The following is a 23,400-nucleotide window of genomic DNA, read 5'->3' as shown; positions in this document are numbered from 1 at the left end:
GGAGAAAGATGTAGCAGTTGCTTCCATAAAGATTATAGTCTCAGAAACCCTATGGGGCATTTCTGCTTTGTCCTGTAGGGTCACTGTGAGTCAGAATAGACTCTGGCAGTGGGTTGGTTTATAGTAAATCAAAAGTTCTGAAAGGGTATATACCTTCTCCTCCTTCCCTCCCCTGCAGCCACCCTGTTCTCCCCCAGGAGACAAGTATTACCAGTGTCTTGTATATTTGCAGAAGGGTTTTTGTTTGTTTGTTTTTTGCATTTTCAAGCAAATGTGTGTTTGTGTATGTCTATTTGTATGTAATATAGATATGTGTAAGTATGTACTTTTTCCTCTACAGATGGTATGTGGTACACACTGGTGCTTCTTAACTAAAAAAAAAAAAAAAAAAAATTTTTTTTCATTTAGCAATAACTGTATCTTGGAGAACCTTTTGAGTCTGTAAATTTTCCAATCCTTTTCATACCTGTGTTATGACTAATTAAATACACCACAATCTTCTAATGAAGACTTTTAGGTTGTACCTAATCTGTACCTAACTACATCCTATATTGTTTTGAATAACCTTGAACCTTTTTCATTTTATACATACATGGATCTATCTGTAGGAGAAAGTCCTAGAAGTAGAATCACTGATTCATAAAGTTGTATATTTGTAATTTTGATAATTTTGCCTTCCATGGAGAATGTATAAATTTACCTATCAGCAATGTATGAGGGTTCCAGTTTCTCTACACCATCTCCAAATGTTGTTATTGTCCATTTTATTATAGCTGTTCTGTTGTGTGCCATTGTTGTTGTGTGCCATCAAGTTGATTCCAATTCATACTGACACTGTAGGACAGAGTAGAACTGCCCTATAGGATTTCTTAGGCTGTATTCTTTACTGAAACAGATCACCAGGTCTTTTCTCCCAAGGAGCAGCTGGTGTGTTTGAGCTGCCGACCTTTCAGTGAGCAGGTGAATGCTTAACTATTGCACCACCAGGGCTCTTAGCCATTCTGGTGGGTATGAAGTGACATTGTGAATTTGATTTGTATTTTTCTAATAAATAATGATGTTGATCATCTTTTCATGTGCTTATTGGCCATTTGTGTATCATCTTTGGATAAATACGCAAGTCTTTTACCAGTGTTTTTATTGTGTTATCTTTTATTGTTGAATTGTTAGAGTTCTTTATATATTCTAGATACTAGTTCCTTATCAGATATGTGATTTGCAAATACTTTCTCCCACTCTGTTGGTTGTCTTTTCCCTTTTTTGATAGTGTCCTTTGAAGCACACAAGTTTTTAATTGTGATGAAGTCCAATTTATTTTTTCTTTTGTAGCTATGGCTTTTGCTGTCATATCTTAGATACCATTGCCTAATCTAAGGTGTGACCTACTTCTTTTACCTCCTTCTACTTCTACGGTCTTCTCTGTGCCTGTGTTACCTAAAATAGTGCATGTGTTCTTCCTTGATCTTAATGCTCATTCTTAACCTTTTAACATAGAGAGCAAAGTGATTTAGCATTTGTCAACAAATACATTGCAGTTCATCGGTGGTATGAATAAGACCTGGGTATATTTAAATTCTAACCTTGAAATTGTCTGTCGTTGTTGCCAGGGTTTAAGGGTGGGGGACAGTTGCCTGTTACATGTGTAGATGTGTGTATGTGGTATAATGTGTCTAGAGTTTAAAGAGACCACAGTAAACACAGTACAAAACCAGGCATAAAGCGATTCATGGAAGGTGGAGTTTAAATTTGAACTATGATAACATTTCTTAATGCATAATCATATCCTGTATATTATTTTTAAACAAATCAATGGCATGTGATTCAGTTTACTAAAAAATAATCAGCTATACTAAAACAGCTGGGAAATGAGGAAAATAAATGGCATTCGAAGGGGTTAAAATAAAAAGAATGTTTAAAAACTCGTGAAATTATGTTTCCATACATACTGAAGTAAGTATGGATGAATTGATACGATACCTGAGATTTGCTTCAAAATAAGCCAGTAGTGATGGTGGGAGGCATAGCAACAGGATAGGGAATGTGTTAAAAATTTATGAAGCTGAATAAAGAGTATATGGGGGTATATAATATATTGTACGGTAAAACCTGTGAAAGCCAGAACCTGTGTAAGGTGGAAATCTGTCAGAGAAGGAATTCTCGGATATTTTCCACTAAAACAAGCAATAGAAAAGTGATAAGACTGTTCCCCATCGAAGGCAGAAAACTCTCGTGAGACTCGGAAAAAAAGCAGTCCTGTAGAGTTCTGGCTCTTACAGTTTTCACTGTATATGTTTGCAGTTTTTCGTAATAGAGTTAATAGAATTTTTTTTTATAGAAACAGTTAAAACAGAATGCCTCTCCAGACCTAATCTTTCTCCTGAGTTTCAGATATTGTATTAGCACATAGATTTCCTGCCAGTATCTCAAATTTAACTTATCAAAAATGGAATCCGTTGCCTTTTTCCTCACATCTTTGTATTTTCTTGTATTCCACATCTTGATGAATGAACACTCCATATACCTAGTTTCCCAAGATAGAAATTTCATACATATTGTCAACTTCTCTCATTTCTTGAAGGTTTTTGCTCCTAACTCATATTCTTTTCAGCCCTATCCCTATCATATATCTTGCCAATACTCTGGCCTCTCAGTTGTTTAACCTTCTTTCTTTCAGCGATCTTGACTTCCACCTTACCTCACTATACCCTGGCATTCTTTTCTTACCAATGGTAACTTCATAATGTCAGTTTCAGGCACTTATTCTTCACTCACCCACCCGCCTCTCTGGCTTTCTGGCATACTCCCTCTAGTATCCTGACTCCATTAATTTTTTGACCACACCTGGATTTATTACTATTTTTTTATTATTCTTCCAAAAAAACAAAAAACAAAACCCATTGCCGTCGAGTCGATTCTGACTCATAGCGACCCTAAAGGAAAGAGTAAAACTGCCCCACAGGGTTTCCAAGGAGCAGCTGGTGGGTTTGAACTGCCGACCTTTTGGTTAGTAGCTGAACACTTAACCATTGTGCGCCCAGGGCCTTACTTCCCCTCATATCCTCACTCGCCTCTTTTTATAAGCACTCCCTGGTACATATAATGTCAACTACCTTTACTCTCTCTTGATTGACAAAACCCCAAATCACTTTCTTATGTGTATTTTAAACATCCTTGCCCCTTTTCTTAATTGGTTGAAAGTGATGGGAGGGGAAAAATGTTGAATTATTGTAACTGATCACAGTTTAAATTCATGACTGCTTACCTTGAATAAGCAGTCATATCCATAGTCCATTACCTCGTCTTTCCTTGCAAACTTTTTTTTATAAAATCCTTAGTATTCATTTACTCACCCACACTCCCAGCAGATGACCTTGTTTGCTATTTCACCATTGAAAGATATAAGCTCTTATAAAAGAACTTCCACACATTTACCATATCCACCCACCTACTAGCGTCTGTGCCTGTAACTCTGCTCTCCTTAGTGTTGCTACGGATGAACGTTTTCCTGCTCCTGTTTTAGGCCAGTTTTCTCCACTTTGTGCCCTACATCCTGTCCCGTCTTATCTACCCAAAGTCACCGCTTAAGCAGTTCTCCCCTATCTGTGCTGTATCATCACTTTTTGATTTTGTTTTTTCTGTCTACCAAATCATTTTATCAGCATATTGCAATGTTTTTTTCTTTCATCTTTTTTTTAAAAAAAAAAAAACCCTCTAGATCCCGCTTTCACATCTAGGTATTGCTCTTACTTTACTTAATCTCTCAACAGCGTTTGACACAGTTGATTTACTTTGTATCTTCCTTGAAACCCCTTCTTCACTTAGCTTCTAAGACTCCACTCCTGGTTTTTTTTGTTTGTTTTTTTTTTCCAAAAATGGCAACTTCTTGATCTCCTTTGCTGGTTCTTCATTTTCTCCCTGACCTTTATATATTGAATACTAGGACTTCTACCCTTCTCTCTTGGTGATCTATTTTCACGGCTTTAAGGACCATCTATATCAGTATTTTCCAAGCTTTTTTAAAAATTACTCTCTCTTGCCCAGAGAGCCTTTTTGTACATTCTTTCCTAACCCCCCTTCCCTGCCCTTGACATTTTAAGCCCACAGATACACTATATATCTGTATATATGCTATTGCTCTTTGGAGGGCCACAGACCATTGTGACATCTAAAATATCCCCCTCCCAAGAACCAGTTTCTGCCCCCTTAGGGGTGATATCATCCTTGTTGAGAATGCATGCCCTATATGCTGAAAATTCTCAAGTTTATAATTCATCCTGGAATATCCCCAGTGTATCAGACAGCCTACTTGATATCTCCACTGGATGTCTAATAGGTATCTTACATTTAATATGTCTAAAACCAAACTCATAAACTGATCTTAGCCTGTATCTCCACACTGAGCATCTTTGGCTCTGCTCTTCTTTGTGCACCTTTTGCTGTAGCCACACTGAATTTACTATTCTGCATTTTAACCTAGTTGTAAAAGGGCTTAAAGGAGTGATCAGTTAGTTATTCTCCCAATCCAAATTGGCCAGGCATTGAAAATAGAAATTTCCCTGGCTCAGAGCCACTTACCATTATAGGCTTCCACAGGTAGATTGAAGTAGGGATTGTGATGACAAATTCCTGGGGGAAGTAGTGACATTGCAAGCAGGGATGGAAATTTCAGAAGAAAGCAAAGACTCTATCTTATTCATTTTTGTATCCCTACTATATAAACATGACCTGTACTACCTGACAGGCATTCTGGGTAAACATTCTGAAACTGGACTGTTGTTCATGACTGTAGCAACATAATAATGCATGTAGGAATTTTTGTGTAGTGATTAAAAGTGTGACTATTTTAAAATTAAACTCATTCATTTTCAATAATGGCTGATTTAACATTATAGTGTTATCAGCATATTCAGTTAAAATTTCATCTACATCTATAGCAGTTTTATTTTTAATGTTTAAACGTAGACATCATCATTATTTGGCTTGGATAGGCATTTTCATATTCTTCCTTTTCTAGTGTCAGAATAGTTTTTTTGGAATGTATTTTTGAAAATCACTTATTATGTGTTTAAAACATTCTTTAAAGTTTCTAGAAAAGCTCTTCTATTATTCTGGGAGACTGGAAAGATGGACAGCTTTTTAATACTGGGAACTTTTCACTATTAGTATTGGTATATGCCACTGTTTCTATAGACAGTAGCAAGTTTCCAAGTCTTATATGGTAACATTTATCTCATAGTAGAATATTCAGATTGCTTGATTTGTTTATCAGCAAGAAAGTCTTTAAAAGATTTTTGGTGATGTGAGTCTGCTTGGCATCCTCCTTAGCACTTCTTTGACTTTTACTTAAACACTTACTCTGCTCAGTCACCAAACTTCAGGGCTTAAATTTTCTAATGGAAGTTTGGAAGGGTAACTAAAAACCAAATTGAATGACTGGATAGTTAAGATTGTATGTCAGCTTGGTTGGGCCATGATCGTCAGTATTTATATGTGATCACTCCCATGATGGAATCTGCTGTGAGTAGCCAGTTAATTGAAAGGGCATTTCCTTGGGGGTGTGGCCTGCATCCACATAAAGCCGGCGTTTTGGCTTTTTTGCTTGCTCTGGATCCTGCGGCTGCCTCCTGCTCTCTGAACTGCCAATCTTGGGTTCGCCAGCCCCAGTGGTTACGTGAGTCGGGAGAAGTCGCTATCCTAGTTCGTGGAGTTGGGACGTTCCAGCCTCTACAATCGCTTGAGCCATTTCCTTGATATAAATCTCTCTGTATATATGTTTATATGTTTTATTGGTTTTGCTTTTCTAGAGAACCCATCCTAAGACATTCGATACCGGGAGTAGTTCTAGAGAAACAAAATTGTAAGGATGAGTTTTCTAGATTGGTTCTCAAGTCTGGTTAGTCTTAAAGATGTTGATGACTTTGCTTTCAGCAGTAAAAAGGGTACTGCTAATCCATGGCATGAGGTGGTGATACAAATACGGAAAATATCACCACCAGTAGATCAGGTATTGGTGAAAGGCTCGGGGTGAACACGTGTGATAGCTTTCTACCGTGTTGTCAGAATGCGAAGTATAAGGAAGCTGGTTGGTTGGTCCTACTTCCGCTAGACAGACTGATGAAAGAAAAAGATTCTCTCAGGGCTTCAGAGTCAAAGCTCAAGTGCCACATGCATGACCTCAAGGCTTCCACTTGTGCTTTGAAAGAAAGCCTTATTTCTGGTAGTAACAGCTGAAATCGCTGAAAACCAAACCCAGAGTCTTATTGTAAGAGTGGCTGAATTACAACGCCAGCTCAATTGCCTACCTCGAAAAGTGTCTGAAGTTAAAGTAAGGGCATTAATTGGGAAGAAATGGAACCCTGAAACTTGAGATGAGGACATATGGGCAGACAATCAGGAAGCTGGGCAAACCGAGCCCCTAAATTCCATTGAATCACTCCTGCCAGCAGAACCCTCCCATCTGAAGAGATTACTTCATGTTTGTCTGCTAAACCGCCCTGCCCAGAAAAACCCTTAACCCCTCTACTCCTGTCCAATGCGATTAACTCTAGGCCAGCTACCTCTAAAGAGCCCTTGCCTGAGTCATTGCCTGGGGCATCACCTGAGGCAGATACTTTACAAGACAATGCCGGATGTTCTTCAAACAATTCCACACTAATGTCCTGGCTTCTAGACCTATAACTAGACTTAAGTCCCAGCAACCCCCAAAAGGTGAAGTACAAAGTGTGACTCAGGAGGAGGTACGCTACACCCCAAAAGAACTGCTTGACGTTTCTAATATGTACAAGCAGAATCCTGGGGAATGTGTGTGGGAATGGTTATTAAGGGTGTGGGATAATGGTGCAAGGAACATAAAGATGTATCAGTCTGAGTTTATTGATACGGGTCCATAAGCACAGATTCTTCATTCAGTGTTTCAGCTTGAGAAGTTAGGAAAGGATCTAATAGTTTATTTGGTGGGTTGCTGAAGCATGGATTATGAGGTGGCCTACACTAAATCAAGTTGAAGTTCCAGACCTGCCTTGATATACTATAGAAGAAGGTATACAAAGGCTTAGGGAAGTTGGCATGCTAGAGTAGATTTATCAGGTTAGACCCACAGACCCACACATGGAGTGCCCAGAGGAAAGTTGGCATGCTAGAGTAGATTTATCAGGTTAGACCCACAGACCCACACATGGAGTGCCCAGAGGACACACCTTTTACCACAATTGTGAGGAACAAATTTGTGAAGGGAGCTCCAGCATCCTTGAAGACTGCTGTGATTGCTATTGTAGGTAAATCAGATTTGACAGTGGGACTGCCCTAACTGAATTAGGACACCTAACTACAGTGGGGCTGATTGGACCCCCGTAGTAGTAGGTGCCAAGTGGCTGCACTCAATCAACAGAGACAAGTTGGGCGTGGTTATAGTAATGGACAGCGGAGTCAAAGCAGTAATCAGAATAGTCTGACTCATGGACTAATGGCGTTGGTTGCTTAGTCATGGTGTCGCTAGGAGTGAAATAGATAGGAAATCTACTAAATACTTACTTGATCTGTACAAACGGATGAATTCTAGGTCAGGTGAACAGCAGTCTAACTTGAATCGCCAGAATAGAGAGTCATGGTGCCTCAGTCAGTTCCCAGATTTGAGCAAGTTTAAGGACCCACAACCCCTTGAATGAAGAGGAGGCCGAGTCCCCTTGAGGGAGGACTCCAGTACACTGCCACAAATTTTTACTGTTAATCTTTCTCCCAGCCTTCCCTAAAGGGATCTACAGCCTTTTATGAGAGTGACTGTTCATTGGAGAAAAGGAAGTAATCAGACTTTTTGGGAATTACTGTATACTGGCTCTGAACTGACACTAATTCCAGGAGACCCAAAATATCACTGTGGCCCACAAGTCAGAGTGGGGGCATATGGAGGTCAGGTTTTTAATGGAGTCTTGGCTCATGTCCATCTCACAGTAGGTCCAGTGGGTCCCCGAACCTGTCCTGTAGTCATTTCCCCAGTTCCAGAATGCATAATTGGAATACATACACTCAGCAACTGGCAGAACCCCCACGTTGGATCCCTGACAGACAGAGTAAGGGCTGTTATGGTAGGAAAAGCCAAGTGGACATCATTAGAAGTGCGCTTACCTAGGACAATAGTTGAACCAAAAGCAATACTGCATTCCTGGGGGAACTGCAGAGATTACTGCCACCATAAAGGACTTGAAGGATGCAGGGGTGGTGCTTCCCACCACATCCCCATTCAGCTTGCCTGTTTTAGCCTGTGCAAAAAAGAGATCTTGGAGAATGACAGTAGATTATAGAAAACTTAACTAGGTGGCGACTCCAATTGCAGCTGCTGTTCCAGATGTAGTTTCATTGCTTGAGCAAATTAATACATCTCCTGGGACCTGGTATGCAGCTTTTGATCTAACTAATGCTTTTTTCTCCATACCTGTTTCAAAGGACCACCAAAAGCAGTTTGCCTTCAGCTGGCAAGGCCAGCAATATACCTTCACTTGCCTACCTCAAGGCTACATCAACTTTCCAGTCCTATGTCATAATTTAGTCCACGGGGACCTTGATTGCCTTTCCCTTCCACAAGACGTCACACTGGTCCATTACATTGATGACATTATGCTGATTGGACCTAGTAAGGAAGAAGTGTCTATGACTCTGGACTTAACAGTAAACTATTTGTATGCTAGAGGGTGGGAAATTAATCCCACAAAAATTCAGTCATGTTCCACCTCAGTGAAATTTCTAGGGTTCCAGTGGTGTAGGGCATGTTGAGATATTCCTTCTAAGTTGAAGGAAAAGTTATTGCATCTGGCTGCTCCCACAACTAAAATGGAGGCACAATGCCTAGTGGCCTCTTTGGATTTTGGAGGCAACATATTCCTCATTTGGGTGTGTTACTCTTGCCCATTTATCAAGTAACTCAAAAAGCCGCTAGTTTTGAGTGGAGCCCAGAACAAGAGAAGGCTTTGCAACAGGTTCAGGCTGCTGTGCAGGCCGCTCTGCCACTTGGGCCATATGATCCAGCTGAGCCAGTGGTGTTTGAAGTGTCAGTGGCAGATAGAAATGCTGTTTGGAGTCTTTGGCAGGCCCTTGTTGGTGAATCACAGCACAGACCTGTAGGATTTTTGGGCCAAGCCCTGCCATCATAACTACCCTCCTTTTGAGAAACAGCTTTTGGCTTGTTACTGGGCCTTAGTAGAAACTGAATGCTTAACCATGGGACATCAAGTCACCATGTGACCTGAACTGCTCATGAACTGGGTGTTGTCTGACCTACAGAGTCATCAAGTTGACCGTGTACAGCAGCACTTCATCATTAAATGGAAGTGGTATATACGAGATCAGGTCCAAGCAGGACCTGAAGGCACGAGTAAGTTGCATGAGGAAGTGGCCCAAATGCCCATAGTCTGTACCTCTGGCCTCAGGGGGAGTTCCTTATGATGAGTTGACTGAAGAGAAAACTTCTGCCTAGATTACAGATGGTTCTGCACGATATGCAGGTACCGCTCCAATGTGGACAGCGACAGCACTGTAGCCCCTTTCTGGGACCTCCCTGAGGGACAGTGGTGAAGGGAAACCTCAGTGGGCAGAAAGAACTTCGAGTAGTGCATCTGATTGTTCACTTTGCTTGGAAGGAAAAATGGCCAGATACGTGATTGTATACTGATTCGTGGTCTGTGGTCAATGATTTGGCTGGATGGTCAGGGACATGGAAGGAACATGCTTGGAAAATTGGAGACAAGGATTTATGGGGAAGAGGTATGTGGATAGAGCTCTCTGAATGGGCCAAAGAAGTGAAGATATTCATGTCTCATGTGAATGCCGACCAAAAGGACCTCAGCAGAGGATGATTTTAACAGTCAAGTGAATAGGATGATGCATTCTGTGGTAACCAGTCATCCTCTTTCCCAAGCTACTCCCGTCCTTGTTCAATGGGCTCATGGACAAAGTAGTTATGGTGACAGGGATGGAGGTTATACAAGAGCCCAGCAGCATGGACTTCCACACACCAAGGCTGACTTGGCTACAGCCACTGCTGAGTGCTCAATCTGCCAGCAGCAGAGGCCAACACTGAGTCCTCGATATGGCACCATCTCTCAAGGTGATCAGCCAGCAACCTGGTGGCAAGTTGATTACCTTGGACCACTTCTGTCATGGAAAGGCTGGCATTTTGTTCTTATTGGAATAGACACTTACTCTAAATATGGATTTGCCTTCCCTGCATGCAATGCTTCTTCCAAAACTACCATCCGTGGTCTTACAGAATGCCTTATCCACTATCATGGTATCCCACACAGCATTGCCTTGGATCAAGGGACTCACTTCATGGCAAATGAAGTGCAGCAGTGGGCCCATGCTCATAGACTTCACTGGTCTTAACATGTTCCCCATCATCCTGAAGCAGCTGGCTTGATAGAACGATGGAGTGGCCTTCTAAAGACACAATTACAGTGCCAGCTAGGTGGCAATACCTTGCAGGGTTGGGGCAGTGTTCTCCAGGAGGCTGTATATGCTCTAAACCAGCGTCCAATATATGGTGCTGTTGTCTCCCATACCGAGAATTCATGGTTCCAGGAATCAAGGGGTAGATATGGGAGTGGTACCACTCATTATTACCCCTAGTGACCACTCACAAGAGTTTTGCTTCCTGTCCCCGTGACCTTATGCGCTGCAGGTCTAGAAGTCTTAGTTCCAAAGGAAAGAATGCTGACACATAACTGATTCCATTGAACTGGAAGCTAAGAATGCCACCTGGCCACTTTGGGCTCCTTAAGCCTCTGGATCAACAGGCAAAGAAGGGAGTTACCATACTTGCTGGTGTGATTGATCCTGATTACCAAGAGGAAATCGGATTGATATTACATAATGGAGGTAAAGAAGAGTATGTCTGGAATACAGGAGATCCCTTAGAGTGTCTCTTGGTACTACCGTGCCCTGTGATTAAAGTCAGTGGAAAACTATATTAACCCATTCCGACATGACTACTAATGGCCCAGACCCTTCCTGATTACCAAGAGGAAATCAGATTGATATTACATAATGGAGGTAAAGAAGAGTATGTCTGGAACATAGGAGATCCCTTAGGGCATCTCTTAGTACTACCATGCCCTGTTTTTAAAGTCATTGGAAAACTGCAGCAACCTAATTCTGACATGACTACTAATGACCCACACCCTTCGGGAATAAAGGTTTGGGTCATCTCACCAGGCAAAGAACCACAGCCAGCTGAGGTGCTTGCTGAGGGCAAAGGGAATACAGAATGGGTGGTGGAAGAAGGTAGTTCTAACTGCCAGTTACAGCCACGTGACCAGTTGCCGAAACGAGAACTGTAATTGTTACAAGTATTTCTGTTTTGTGTATGTGCATCAAATATTTTTGTTTTCTTTGCCTCTAAAATATAAGACGTAAACGAGGCTACTGTGTTTTCGGTTGTATGTGTGTTGTAACATGTTAGGCGCAAACATGACTTTATAATTGCCTTTATTCAGAGATTATATGTGGTTTAAGGAGATGTGTACATTGCCAGGTTGACAAGGGATGGACTGTGGTAGTTAAGATTGTGTGTCAGCTTGGTTGGGCCATGATTCTCAATGTTTATATGTGATCACTCCCATGATGGGATCTGCTGTGAATAGTCAGTCAGTTGAAAGGGTGTTTCCTTCGGGTGTGTGCTGCATCTGAATATAAGCAGACGTTCTGGCTTTTTTGCTTGCTCTGGATCCTGCGGGTACCTCCTGTTTGTCTGACCTCCAGTTCTTGGGACTTGAGCTATCAGTTTATCTGCCAATCTTGGGATTCGTCAATCTTCACAGCCTGTGAGCGGGAGCCCTGCTCTCCAACCTGCCAGTCTTTGGTTTGCCAGCCCCTGCAGCTACATGAATCAGGAGAAGCCTTGCAGTGTTGCCTGCCAGCCTTGGGATTCATCGATCTTCACAGCCTGTGAGCAAGAGCCCTGCTCTCCGACCTGCCGATCTTGGGTTTGCCAGCCCTTGCAGCTACGTGAATCGAGAGAAGCCTCTATCCTGATTGACAGACTTGGGACATTCCACCCTCTACCATCGCGTGAGCTGTTTCCTTGATATAAATCTTTCTCTATATTTATACGCTTTACTGGTTTTGCTTCTGTAGAGAACCAGCCTAAGACAATGAGCGTTTTTGGCCGTTTTCTAAGTTATGTTTAAATTTTGTTAATAAATAAATGTACAAGTCACATTGCTTGGGTTACTGCTACTGAAAACTGTTGAACATTCCGGAAGATCCATATAGCATAAGAGAGGATTGTATCTAATGTTGCTATAAAAAGTTTACATAATAGCCCAGCTGTGCTGGTGTAGAATTCCCTTTTGAGTAAATAAGAATTACTTTGAGTAAGTAATAAGCCAGGGAGCCAATTAGATTGCATTACTCTGTGTATCTAGTGGAACATCTGTGAAAGGTAGTTCTTCAAAATTTTGGAATATTAACAACATGTCATTTTGAGAACACAGTAAAACTCGGGATTCTAGATAGCAAATCTTTTATTCTTTAACAAATGAATAAAGATATGTTTTGGATGTTCTACTACTCAGAGGAATATAGATAAGAAGAATGTTGATTAAAGATCATATGTGTGGTGAGTAGTGTCAGGGATCTTAAAAGCTTGTGAGTGGCCATCTAAGATACTTCACTGGCCCCACCCCATCTGGAGCAAGGGAGAATAAAGAAAATCAAAGATACGAGGGAAAGATTAGTCCAAAGGACTAATGGACCACAACTACCGCAGCCTCCACCAGACTGAGTCCAGCACAGCTAGATGGTGCCCAGCTAGCACCACCAACTGCTCTGACAGGAATCACAATAGAGGGTCTCGGACAGAGCTGGAGAAAAATGTCGAACAAAATTCTAACTCACAAAGAAAGACCAGATTTACTGGTGTGACAGAGACTGGAGAAACCTCTAGAGTATAGCCCCCGGACACCCTTTTAACTCAGTACTGAAGTCGCTCCTGAGGTTCACCCTTCAGCCAACGAGTAGACAGGCCCATAAAACAAAGCGAGACTAAATGGATACACCAGCCCAGGGACAAGGACAAGAAGGCAGGAGGGGACAGGAAAGCTGGTAACGAGGAGCCCAGGGTCAAGAAGGGGAGAGTGTTGACATGTCATGAAGTTGACAGCCAGTGTCACAAAACAATATGTGTATTGTTTAATGAGAAACTGATTAGCTCTGTAAACCACGTAAAGTACAATAAATATATATAATTGCAGAAGAGTTTATATTTCCTAAATATAATGGGTAAATGATGAACCAAGTCTTTAAAAACATAAAAATGTACTTCTTTCCTGGTTTTTTTTTTTTTTTTTAAACTTGTTTCCGTATCGCTAGTCTTTGGTTCTTATTATTTACTGAGATGTCTGTACTGTTTATTTTATCTCCACACATAAATCATAAATCAAAATTTCTGTTTCCTTTAAAAAAAAATCATAGATGTTGAAACTTATTCTTTTAGTTAATCAACTTTAGGAAGTTTTTTTAGTGCTGCGTGTTTCTTTTTAAAATGTTCACTTATTTCAGCTTGAATCACAATCATATAATTTATCATGACTTCAAAATTTTAGTTTTTAGCTTCTCTACGTGCGATTTTATACTTTTAAACTTCCCTTCCCCACCCCCACCCCAAAGTAAGCATAATAATGTAAGAAAACGCTACGTAATTTAATGCTTTGACCCTTTGACATTTTTCTTATTACTTATGTAAAGTCGGAATGAACTTTTCTAAAAACCTGCACAGTTGGCCCTTCTAAATGATAGTTTTGTTTAAATTGTTAGTTTGCAGTATGGTTCAGTTATTACAACAAAACAGCCCACAGATCTGAAGTTTCCTTGTCACCCCAGAGGAACTGAGCAGTATTAAATTTTCACATCCCTTTTCAAAACAAAGGACGAATGAGGTAAGAATTTAAAAATGTGTACTTTGTATGTAATATGAATGAAATTTGTCTCATTTTTAAGTTGTATTTTCATCATGAAAATCCTTAACTATATCATTCCTTTTTTTCTGTCCTAGTGTCAGAATTCCAGCTTTGTGTTTAAAGTCTAAGAAGGGAAAGGGAAATGCTAGAACTTTTTAATTTAGTTATAAACAGTAACATCTTAAATGTGACAAACCAAAACAGAGAGATCTCTATGTTTGACAAAGTCATATCCCCCGGGGATTTACTAAACAGCAACAGCACTGTTAGCAGTGTCAGCTGAGGCATTATTTGTGTCCTCCTCTAATGACTCCTTGTTCCACCAGAGCTATTGCAGAAGGTGCCATGCTTACATAGTGCTCATTAAGGATTCTTTTTATCATCGTTTAGATTAGCCAACAAAACCTATGTATTAGAGTTTGACTTCTGGATCTGCTACTGATATGCTGTAATGATCTTCAACAAATCACCAGATACCTTTCTGTCCTCATTTACTGGTCAGTGACATATAGTAACAGATTGACATTTATTTAGTATGGGAGAGGATATAAATAATAGATTACAAACTGCTTTGAGGTAGTTGATAAGACCAAGAAATAATGTATGATTATTACTGTGTAGTTGACAGTGTCTTTCATTTTCTAAATAATGCTTTAACTAGCATCCTTTGGTTGTAATGTTTAGTCTTTTCGTTTTAAAGCAGCGTTTTGGCCATCTCCAGTTTCCCAACTTTTCCTCTTTTACTTTATGGTATTAGATCTTTATATTGTAAAATTACAAAGAGGTGGCTATTTTTCATGCTCGTGAAAGAACATTCTTTTAAAATGGTCTTACTAAGTTGATAAAAGGACTTGCATCTGTTTTAAAAGACAGTCTTAAACCTTGTTAGACAAAAGCTAGTGAACATAATTATAGCAAAACACCTTTGTTATGATTCTGCTTGGAAAGATGCACTCAAATGTTTGAATTTGCATTCTACACTGGCACGTGCTTCTTATAACTAAATATACAGTTTGTTTTACTAGAATCAGTATTTTATACAAAACTAGATTATTGTTTTAAGAACAATGGGAAACCTATATAATTAAGACAGTTTATAACCAGTCACATGATACAAAGTGGCAAAGTTTTGAGGTCAGTGTGTTCTAAGATAATTTATCGGTATTCTGTTCTGGTAAGGACTGGACTGTCTTGGAAGAGAGTGCCTCTTTCAGATATCTGTTTACCAACTCCTTTGAGTAAGCATATGTATTTTACTCATCCTCTGGAAACAACGTTTTTCTGCCAGGCACTTGTTGTTATTGGGTGATTTTATAATTTAGAGTAATATTTACTTGTTTGTTCTTCTGAAAATGGATATTTATGCTTTTTTTTCCCTTCCTTTGAGTCCTTGCTTGGGGAGAGGAGGAGGTACAGGAAATAACTAAATTTTATTAGCATATTTTTTAAAGTCTGTGAAAAAGATCCTTTCAAATTATGCATTGATAATCTGATTGAAAATTGATGGGGTTGCTAGGGGCTTCATCAAGAATAGATACACCGAGAGCTGTATATTTAAATTTATTGGCGTATAACCTAGATTTTTGTATTCGTTTTTATTGCATAGCTACATACACATGAAAGACCAATGTCTATTAGTTTTTTTCAAAGTATATGTAGTAGATTTAATAACATTTATAAAGCATTTACATTTCTTATTTTTAAGTTTATCAAACTTTAAACAAAAACAGTAGATGTTAACAATTTCAAAGGATTTGGAAGTCACATAAACAATCTTGTAATTCTAATTTATTTTTACTAATGATTTCAGTTAATGTTAAGTCTTAGTATTCTTGGAATTATGAAAAGAAAATTTCATAGACATCTGAAGAGGGACTGATAAAAATAATGTTCACTTTTTGGGAAGACTTGTCATATGTATGCTCATGTATACCTCAGCCGTATGATTAGTGTAATTAGAAATAGAAAAAAGCATGGAGTTTGTAATCTTAGGTATGTCAGAAACAGCTGCAACCTTTTTAAAAACAGCTTGGGTCTGAAAAGAGTTGACCATTGCTTTTTCATATTTTTCCTAAAGTTCTACCACTGTAGCCTTTTAATAAAATACATATATTTATTTAGCATTTTAAATAATCTGATTTTTAAATACTTGCAATGAAATTTTATTAGTATTCTTGTCTGATTTATTTTGGCTCTTATCTCCTACGTTTGAAATGAAATTACACTTTACATGCCAGACAAAGTTTATGCCAGCCTAATTGGTTGCTGGCATTTCTTCACCTCACAGCTGCTGTGGATTCAGCTGTGAACTAGGAAACATATAATAGGATCCTGTTTTCAGAGACCAAAAGGCAATTGTCAGCATAGAAAATCTGTTTTTGACAGCTCAATATACATATGTAATCTTTGAATGACAAATTGAATAGCACTAATATACCAATCTTAAGTAACAATCTTAAAGATTAGAAAGTCCTGAAATACAGAATCCATGTATGTAGTATCTTTGTTCACAGGGACAACCAAAAACAAAACAAAACAAAAAAACCAAACCCATTGCCATCAAGTCGATTCCAACTCATAGCAATCCTGTAGGATAGAGTAGAACTGCCCCATAGGGTTTCCAGGAAGCAGCTGGTGGATTCGAACTGCCACGCTTTCGGTTAGCAGCTGAGCTCTTAACCACTGTGCCACCTGGGGCAAAGGTGGTTTGAATTTGGGTATTTGTTTTCCTGTTCAGTCATTTGTGGTTTCTTTTAAAAATAAAATCATTTGTCTTAATATTTGCCAACAGATATTATTAAAAAGTTGAGATCTGTACTGTTTTCCCTTTAATTTCAGCATAACAAAAAGTTGTCTTAAATGATGTAAACATACTTCTTAAAACGAACTAAACATAAAATCTCTTTGAAATAAAGGTTACAATTTCAAAGTGTTTTATTATATATTTAGTACGTTACATTTATATAAATTATCTTGACAGATACTATATTTGGGTGTTTTATCTCTGAAGATAAATTTGGGGTGAAATTTCCTTTTCTTTTAGGTTGAACCACATGAAATTGCCATTTTTTAGGTCTTAAAAAGAGTCAAATACAGATTATTTTTAACCAGTACAGTCATCACTCACTTAAGGTCAGTAGTCTATTCCTAGAATGAGATGTTGTGTGTGAAAATGCTGACTGGGAGCCTATTTGCCTTTTATTTTAAATGGAAAAAATTGCATTGCATTGCGTTGCATTGCATTGCTCATCAGCCCAAAATTCCCAACCAATTTGAAAAATGTAACTGACCCTGTAAATCATTTATATATAAGTAAAATACTGCTATTTGTCATCAAAAATAATGTTAACAATCAGGTGTTTTGTATGCAGTAAAATCTCTTGTAATTTCTTTTTGCCCATCCCCAGTGTTTTCTTTATTATTTTGGAACTCATTCAACACTAAGCAAAATAAGAAAAGGACAGGTTGTTCTAGATTAAAATGAGACTTAAGAAATAAAACACCCAAATATAATGGTGGACTTATTTGGATACTAATATAAACAACCCAACTGTAAAAAGATATTTAGGGAACATTTTGGGAAATTTGAGTATGGACTTCATACTACTTAATATTATTAATATTGTTTGGTTTGATAATGATATTGTGGTTATTTAAGAAAATGTTCTTATTTCTTAAAGGTGCATTTGGAAATATTTAGGGACAAAATGATATATCTGGGATTTGCTTTAAAATAATTTGGTAAAAAAGTAAAGAAAATATGAAAAAAAATTTTAAATTATTAGATGTAAATAAAAGATACATGGGGGTTTTGCTGGGCCAGGGTCTTTCTCCTGTTCTGCTTTGCTTTACATCACAGGGACTTGCTCGTGGAGGCTGTTTCCTAGTCTTCTTTTCAGCTGACTTTCTTCTTGGTGAACAGGAGGTGTACTAATGGTTGAAGGTATTTTTTTGTGTGTGTGTATTTCTCATAAGACCATGACTGAAACAGGGTTTTACTATATCATATTGTCTATTTTTATGTGTGTTTGGAAGTTTTCATAATTTTTTTTAAGAAAAAAATGTTGCTTTCGAGATTAAGAATTACGCGTTAGATTGTATTTGGCTATCTAGAGGTGGTTGTTGACGTTGAAGAATTTTAATGACAATGATAGCCTAATGGAAGTGGGTTTAAAGAAGCAATGGGGAAGTTTTTGTTTTTTGTAAAATGGTACCTAAGTACCTGCACTAACCCTCCCTGTGAAAACAACTAGAATGTTACATAAAGTTATTTAAAAAAAAAAAAAAGTTCTTAAAACATATGAACTGTGAGGCCAGGGACTGATGAAAGTGGGAATCCAGAGATGTTAGAGGAGTACTGAGCTGGCTTTTATCTAACAGATACTCTCCAAACAATGAGATCCTAAGCTAATATTTTCCTTCTTCATGGGGGTGGGACACAGGAGCTAAAGCCTAGGCCCTGCTGTCTCCCCAGTAAAGCTGGAGTTCCTAGACAGTTACTCCCTTTATGTAAGAATGCATTAGAAACAAACTTGTTCCCCAACCACTTATCTCGCAAAATTGCCTGTCCTAAGTCAGAATTCAGGAGGGGAGAATACGAATGTGTCACAAACAAGCTCCATCCCAGTTTGAAGCTAGGATTCATACTACCTTCATGGAATGTAAAACCTCACATCTCTTTGTGAATCCTTGAGAAAATGCATATTCTTTTTGAGGGTATCTACCTTCATCCTAGGTCTCAAAGAATTCCCAGAATAAAATTTGAAGGAGAGTGAATAGCTGTTAGTCAAAAGTCACTGAACAAACAAGGAAACACAGTACCATGAATAGAATCAACAGAAACAAACTTTCAGTGACACAGAAGATAAAATAACTATTTCCTATGATTTTTTAAAGAGAAAAGACAAATTTGAAAATTTGTAATCCCTCGCTATCCTAATCCATTCAGTTCCTGAGTTAGGATAGTGAATTTGAATAGCGAGAGATACTGCATTATTGGAATCTTTTTGGTTTGTGTATTTTTGGATAGCAAGTAGTGAGTGTTCAGATGATGAGGAATTAGGTAGGAAGAAATTCTGAATGTATTTACTCTGAGGATTCATGTAGTAAATTTTCATATAGCAGAAGAGAGAGAGACAGTCTTATGTGCTGAGATCATGAAACTATAAGGAGTGAACAAGTTGATTTGAAAAATGAGCAGATCTTCTGGAAGTGAAAAACATTTTTAAAAATGAAGGCAGGAACACAGAGAGGTAAGCAGGGTGCTGAAACTGCATTTGCACTTTAGCATTTGCTGAACCAGATAATAATGAGCCACAGTTTGTATGGAGTGCAGGGGGGGAAAACTCAGTACCTACCCAGGGTGGTGGGTGGTAGTATTAATGCTGTGCACTAAATATTTCTGGCTCTTCTGCCTTTTAGAGATATGATGGGATTACTTTTCCCCATTCCCTTGGAAATTAGGCATGGCCATGTGCCTTGGCTGATGAAATTGTAAGTGATATATCATTTCTGCGTGGAATCTTTTAAGATGGTTTATGAGTTACCATATTTTCTTTCCGCTGCACAGCAATCATTGAAAAACAGTAATGGAGACTCCCTCAGCCTGAAACTTTGAGTGAGGACAACACAGAATAGAATCTCTGTTTGAATGACCATATAACACAATCAAAAAAGAAACCTTTATTGTTTTATATGTCTAAGATTTTGGAGGTGGTGTGTTACTGTAGCATAACCTAGCCTATTCTGACTGATAAGTGAGGAGACTAATAAAAGTGAATATTCCCGTTAAAACCGAGACCACAAAAGACTATAAAGCCTGAGTCATTGTATGCCAGAGATAAATCCATCCATCCCCATCCATTTCTGCCACATCCATAGAGGGTATGAAAAAGCATCTCTGAAAAGTTGACACCACAGGTTAACCTTCCTGTTGATTTGTTATCCAAATTCATATCATCTGGATGGTCCAAAAAACCTCAAGCTGAAAATAGGTTCTGGACTGGTTGAATTCCAGGCTGCTGGCAGAAGCAAATGCAGTCTTCTCTGTAAAACCACAATTTGATCGTAGCACTCAAAAAGTTATACCAACAAGGCATTATGAGTAAGAGCTACCAGCAATAGACATCAGAAAGAGGATCTCTTAAGACTTTAGATATTGCTGTTATTAGACAAATTATAACTATGCTCACTATGTTTAAAGAAATAAAAATCAAGAATGAAAATATTTGCGTAGTACAGGAAAGTATAAAAGCTAGCAGATTTGATAAACAAAACATTTGAAATAAAAATGTAGGAAATTAAAAACTTAATGGATGAATTTACCACTGTAATATTAGATGCAGGTTTCAAGAAAGTTAGTGACCTGGAAAATAGGTCTAAATGAATTATCAGTAGGCAATCTAGAGAGGCAAGAGGTGGAAAGCTTGAAAGAAAAGCTAAGAGAGATGAAGAACAGAGTGATAAGTGATAAATTTAAGCAGGGTGTTACAAGGAGAGAGAAAAAGAATGACTAGAGGCAATATGTGAAAAAAAAATTGATAATTTTTTTTAAGTCTATGAAAGATACCAGTCCTTAGATACAGAAAGCCCAGTGGTTGCCAAGAAGGGTATAGTAAACTGCTGAACACTGAAACATAAAGATCTTAAAAGCAGCCTCAGGAAAACGCAGTTTGCCTTCAACGGAGCTACATTTAGATTAGTAAGATTGTCATCTGACTTCTTAACAGCCAGCAGTGGAAGCCAGAAGACAGTGGAATATCATTAATGTGCTGGTAGGGTAAAAAAGCTATCATTCTATAACAGCTCTGTCCGCTAGAACTTTCTGCAATGATGGAAATAATTCTACTGTGTCTAGTTCATTAGCACTAGCCATAAGGGGCTATTGAGCATTTGAAATGTATGAAATGTGGCTAGCGTGACTGAAGAAATGAATTTTTTTATTTTATTTAACTTTAAATTTACATACACATGTAGCTAATAGCTACTATATTGGACAATGAAGCTCTAGAATGAGGTTAAAAATTCATTGTCAAACTAATTTGCACTGTAAACTCTTCACCTAAAACACAATAAAATAAATAAATAAATAGACAGTAAAAAACTAAGAGATTACCCCAAGTAGACCCTTAATAAAGGGAATTTTTCAAAGATGTTCTTCAGGCAGAGAACAAGTGATCTTATATGGGAGGACTGATACATAAAAAGGAGTGAAGAGCAAAGAATATGGCAAATGTGTCAAAAAACCCTAACAAATATTAACTGTATAAAACAATAGTAGTATGTTATATGAAGTTAAAAATACAATTAAAATACATGACAGAATCACGAGTCAGGAGAGGGAGATAAATGGGGTTTTAGTGTTCTGAGTAACGTACATTGTTGAGGAAGAGGGTAAAAATATTAAGAATGCAAGTTGTAATTTGTAAGACTCACTAAAAGGACAGAAATAGAAATCCAAATTCCAAAATAGAATGAAGGAAAACAATCAATACAAAAGATGGCAAGAAAGGAGAGTAAAAGATACGTAGAAAAGGCAGATCAACTAGAAAGCACAATATTACCAATAAATGTCAAAAAAAAAAAAAAAAAAAAAAACATTGCCGTTGAGTCGATTCCAACTCATAATGACCCTATAGGACAGAGTAGAACTGCCCCATAGGGTTTCCAAGGAATGGCTGGTGGATTCGAACTGCAGACCTTTGGGTTAGTAGCGAGACTCAAACCACTGCGCCAAATGTAAATGGATTTAAAATGCTAATTAAGACAAAGAACTTTTACTAATCTAGCTGTATACTGATTAAAAAAGAAATCTGAAATAAAATGATCTAGAAAAGTAAAAAATAAAAGGATATGTAAAGATTTACCAGGAAGATACTAACAGTTAGAAACTGCTACATATAAAAATTTGTAGGATGCTGCTAAGGCAGTTCTTAGAGGGAAACACATAGCCATAATTGTTGATAAGGAAAAAGAATGAAAATCAATGTACTAAATTAAACAGTCACCTTAAGAATTTAGGGAAATACTGAAAAATATACACAAAGTTCATGGGAAGAAATAATGATAAGGGCAGTAATTAAGTACTTAAGGTCCCTGGGTGGCACAAACAGCTCACTAAACTAAAGGTTGGCAGTTGAATCCACCCAATCTGTATCGCTGAAGAATAGGCCTGGTGATCTACTTCCGCTAAGATTACAGCCAGGAAAACCCTATAGAGCAGTTCTACTGTGTAACACGTGTGATCATCATGAGTCAGAATCATCTTGACAACAACTACCAAGAACAATTAAGCACTTAATAACACATGATAAAAAGGCTCATTAAAACCAGATGTTTGTTCTTGGAAAACACAAATAAAATGGACAAATCTCAGGTGAGACTGATCAAGGAAAAAAAAGTTACCAAGAAATTAGGCATGAAAAAATGAATATCAGTACAGATGCCACAGGTATTAAATGGATAATAATTGGATATTATGAACAACTTTATGCCAAAAATGTGAAAAATTTTATAAAACAAATTCCTAGAAAAATATAATTATCAAAACAGCCAAGAATAGAAAACTACAATAATCTTATAATTAATAAGGGAATTGAATTTTCTCAAAAACCCAAGCCAAGATAGTTTTAACCAGTGCCTACGAAACATTCAAGGTTCAAATAATTCTAATCTTATACTACTTCAGAGTATGGAAAGGGGATCTCCACTAGAAATCATTTTATAAGGCTAACAAAACCATGATACCAAAATCTAATAAAGTTGATACAGTAAAGGAAAGCTAACCAATATCACTCTTGAACAATGATGTAAAAATAAAATTCAGTATAATTCCAGTCAGAGTCCAAACAGGTAGTATTTTGTTATTGTTTATTTGATATTTGGTTAGACAAGCTAATTCTAAAATTTATACAGACATGCAAAAGGCTGAGACAGCTAAATAAACTTAAGGAACAATAAGGCAAAAAGTTTATTCTACCAGATGGCAAGACTAATTGCAAGCTATAATAATAATTAAGACAGTGTAGTTTTGGTTCAGGGAGAAGGAAATAGACTCAAGCATAATGCTTAAAATATGACAGATAGTATTGTAAATTAGAGGAAAGAAGGGCTTTCAGGAAATGGTACCAGAACGGTTTATTTTCTGTATGGAAAAAATTGGAAATTCTGTCATTCTTAATTGCCGTGGAGTTGATTACGACTCATGGTGACCCCGTGTGTGTAGAGTAGAACTACTCCATAGGGTTTTCTAATCTATTTCATTTAATTCTGCTCTAATCCTTATTATTTCCTTTCTTATGCCCGAGGGCTTCTTTTGCTGCTCTCTTTCTGCTTGTTCAAGGTGTAGGGTTAATGTTTTGATTATGGCCCTTTTTTCTTTTTGGATGTGTGCATTTATTGCTATAAACTGACCTCTGAACACTGCTTTTGCTGTGTCCCAAAGGTTCTGGTAGGA

At 38.0% G+C, this 23,400-nt stretch overlaps 1 protein-coding gene across 8 annotated transcripts in view; it reads left to right on the top strand.

Moving 5' to 3' along the window:
- KIF2A (kinesin family member 2A) overlaps positions 1 to 23,400 on the top strand; it is an 80,025-nt gene that overhangs the window by 12,389 nt on the left and 44,236 nt on the right. The window contains exons 1-2 of one of the 8 annotated variants that reach the window (XM_023729617.1): positions 17,812 to 17,889; positions 19,068 to 19,198. The exons of 3 other annotated variants lie outside the window; for them this stretch is intronic. In XM_023729617.1, coding sequence (XP_023585385.1) covers positions 19,177 to 19,198 — 22 coding nt within the window. In that variant the 5' untranslated portion in view covers positions 17,812 to 17,889; positions 19,068 to 19,176. Of the gene's footprint in view, positions 1 to 13,674; positions 13,926 to 13,999; positions 14,444 to 17,102; positions 17,890 to 19,067; positions 19,199 to 19,268; positions 19,440 to 23,400 lie in introns of those variants that run through there. 4 more of the 8 variants (XM_023729620.1, XM_023729616.1, XM_023729618.1 and 1 more) reach the window with 4 other exon arrangements.

This window comes from Trichechus manatus, unplaced genomic scaffold, assembly GCF_000243295.1.
Source record: "Trichechus manatus latirostris isolate Lorelei unplaced genomic scaffold, TriManLat1.0 scaffold00029, whole genome shotgun sequence".
Taxonomy (NCBI): Eukaryota; Metazoa; Chordata; class Mammalia; order Sirenia; family Trichechidae; genus Trichechus; species Trichechus manatus.
This window is presented reverse-complemented; position numbering and strand designations above follow the sequence as displayed.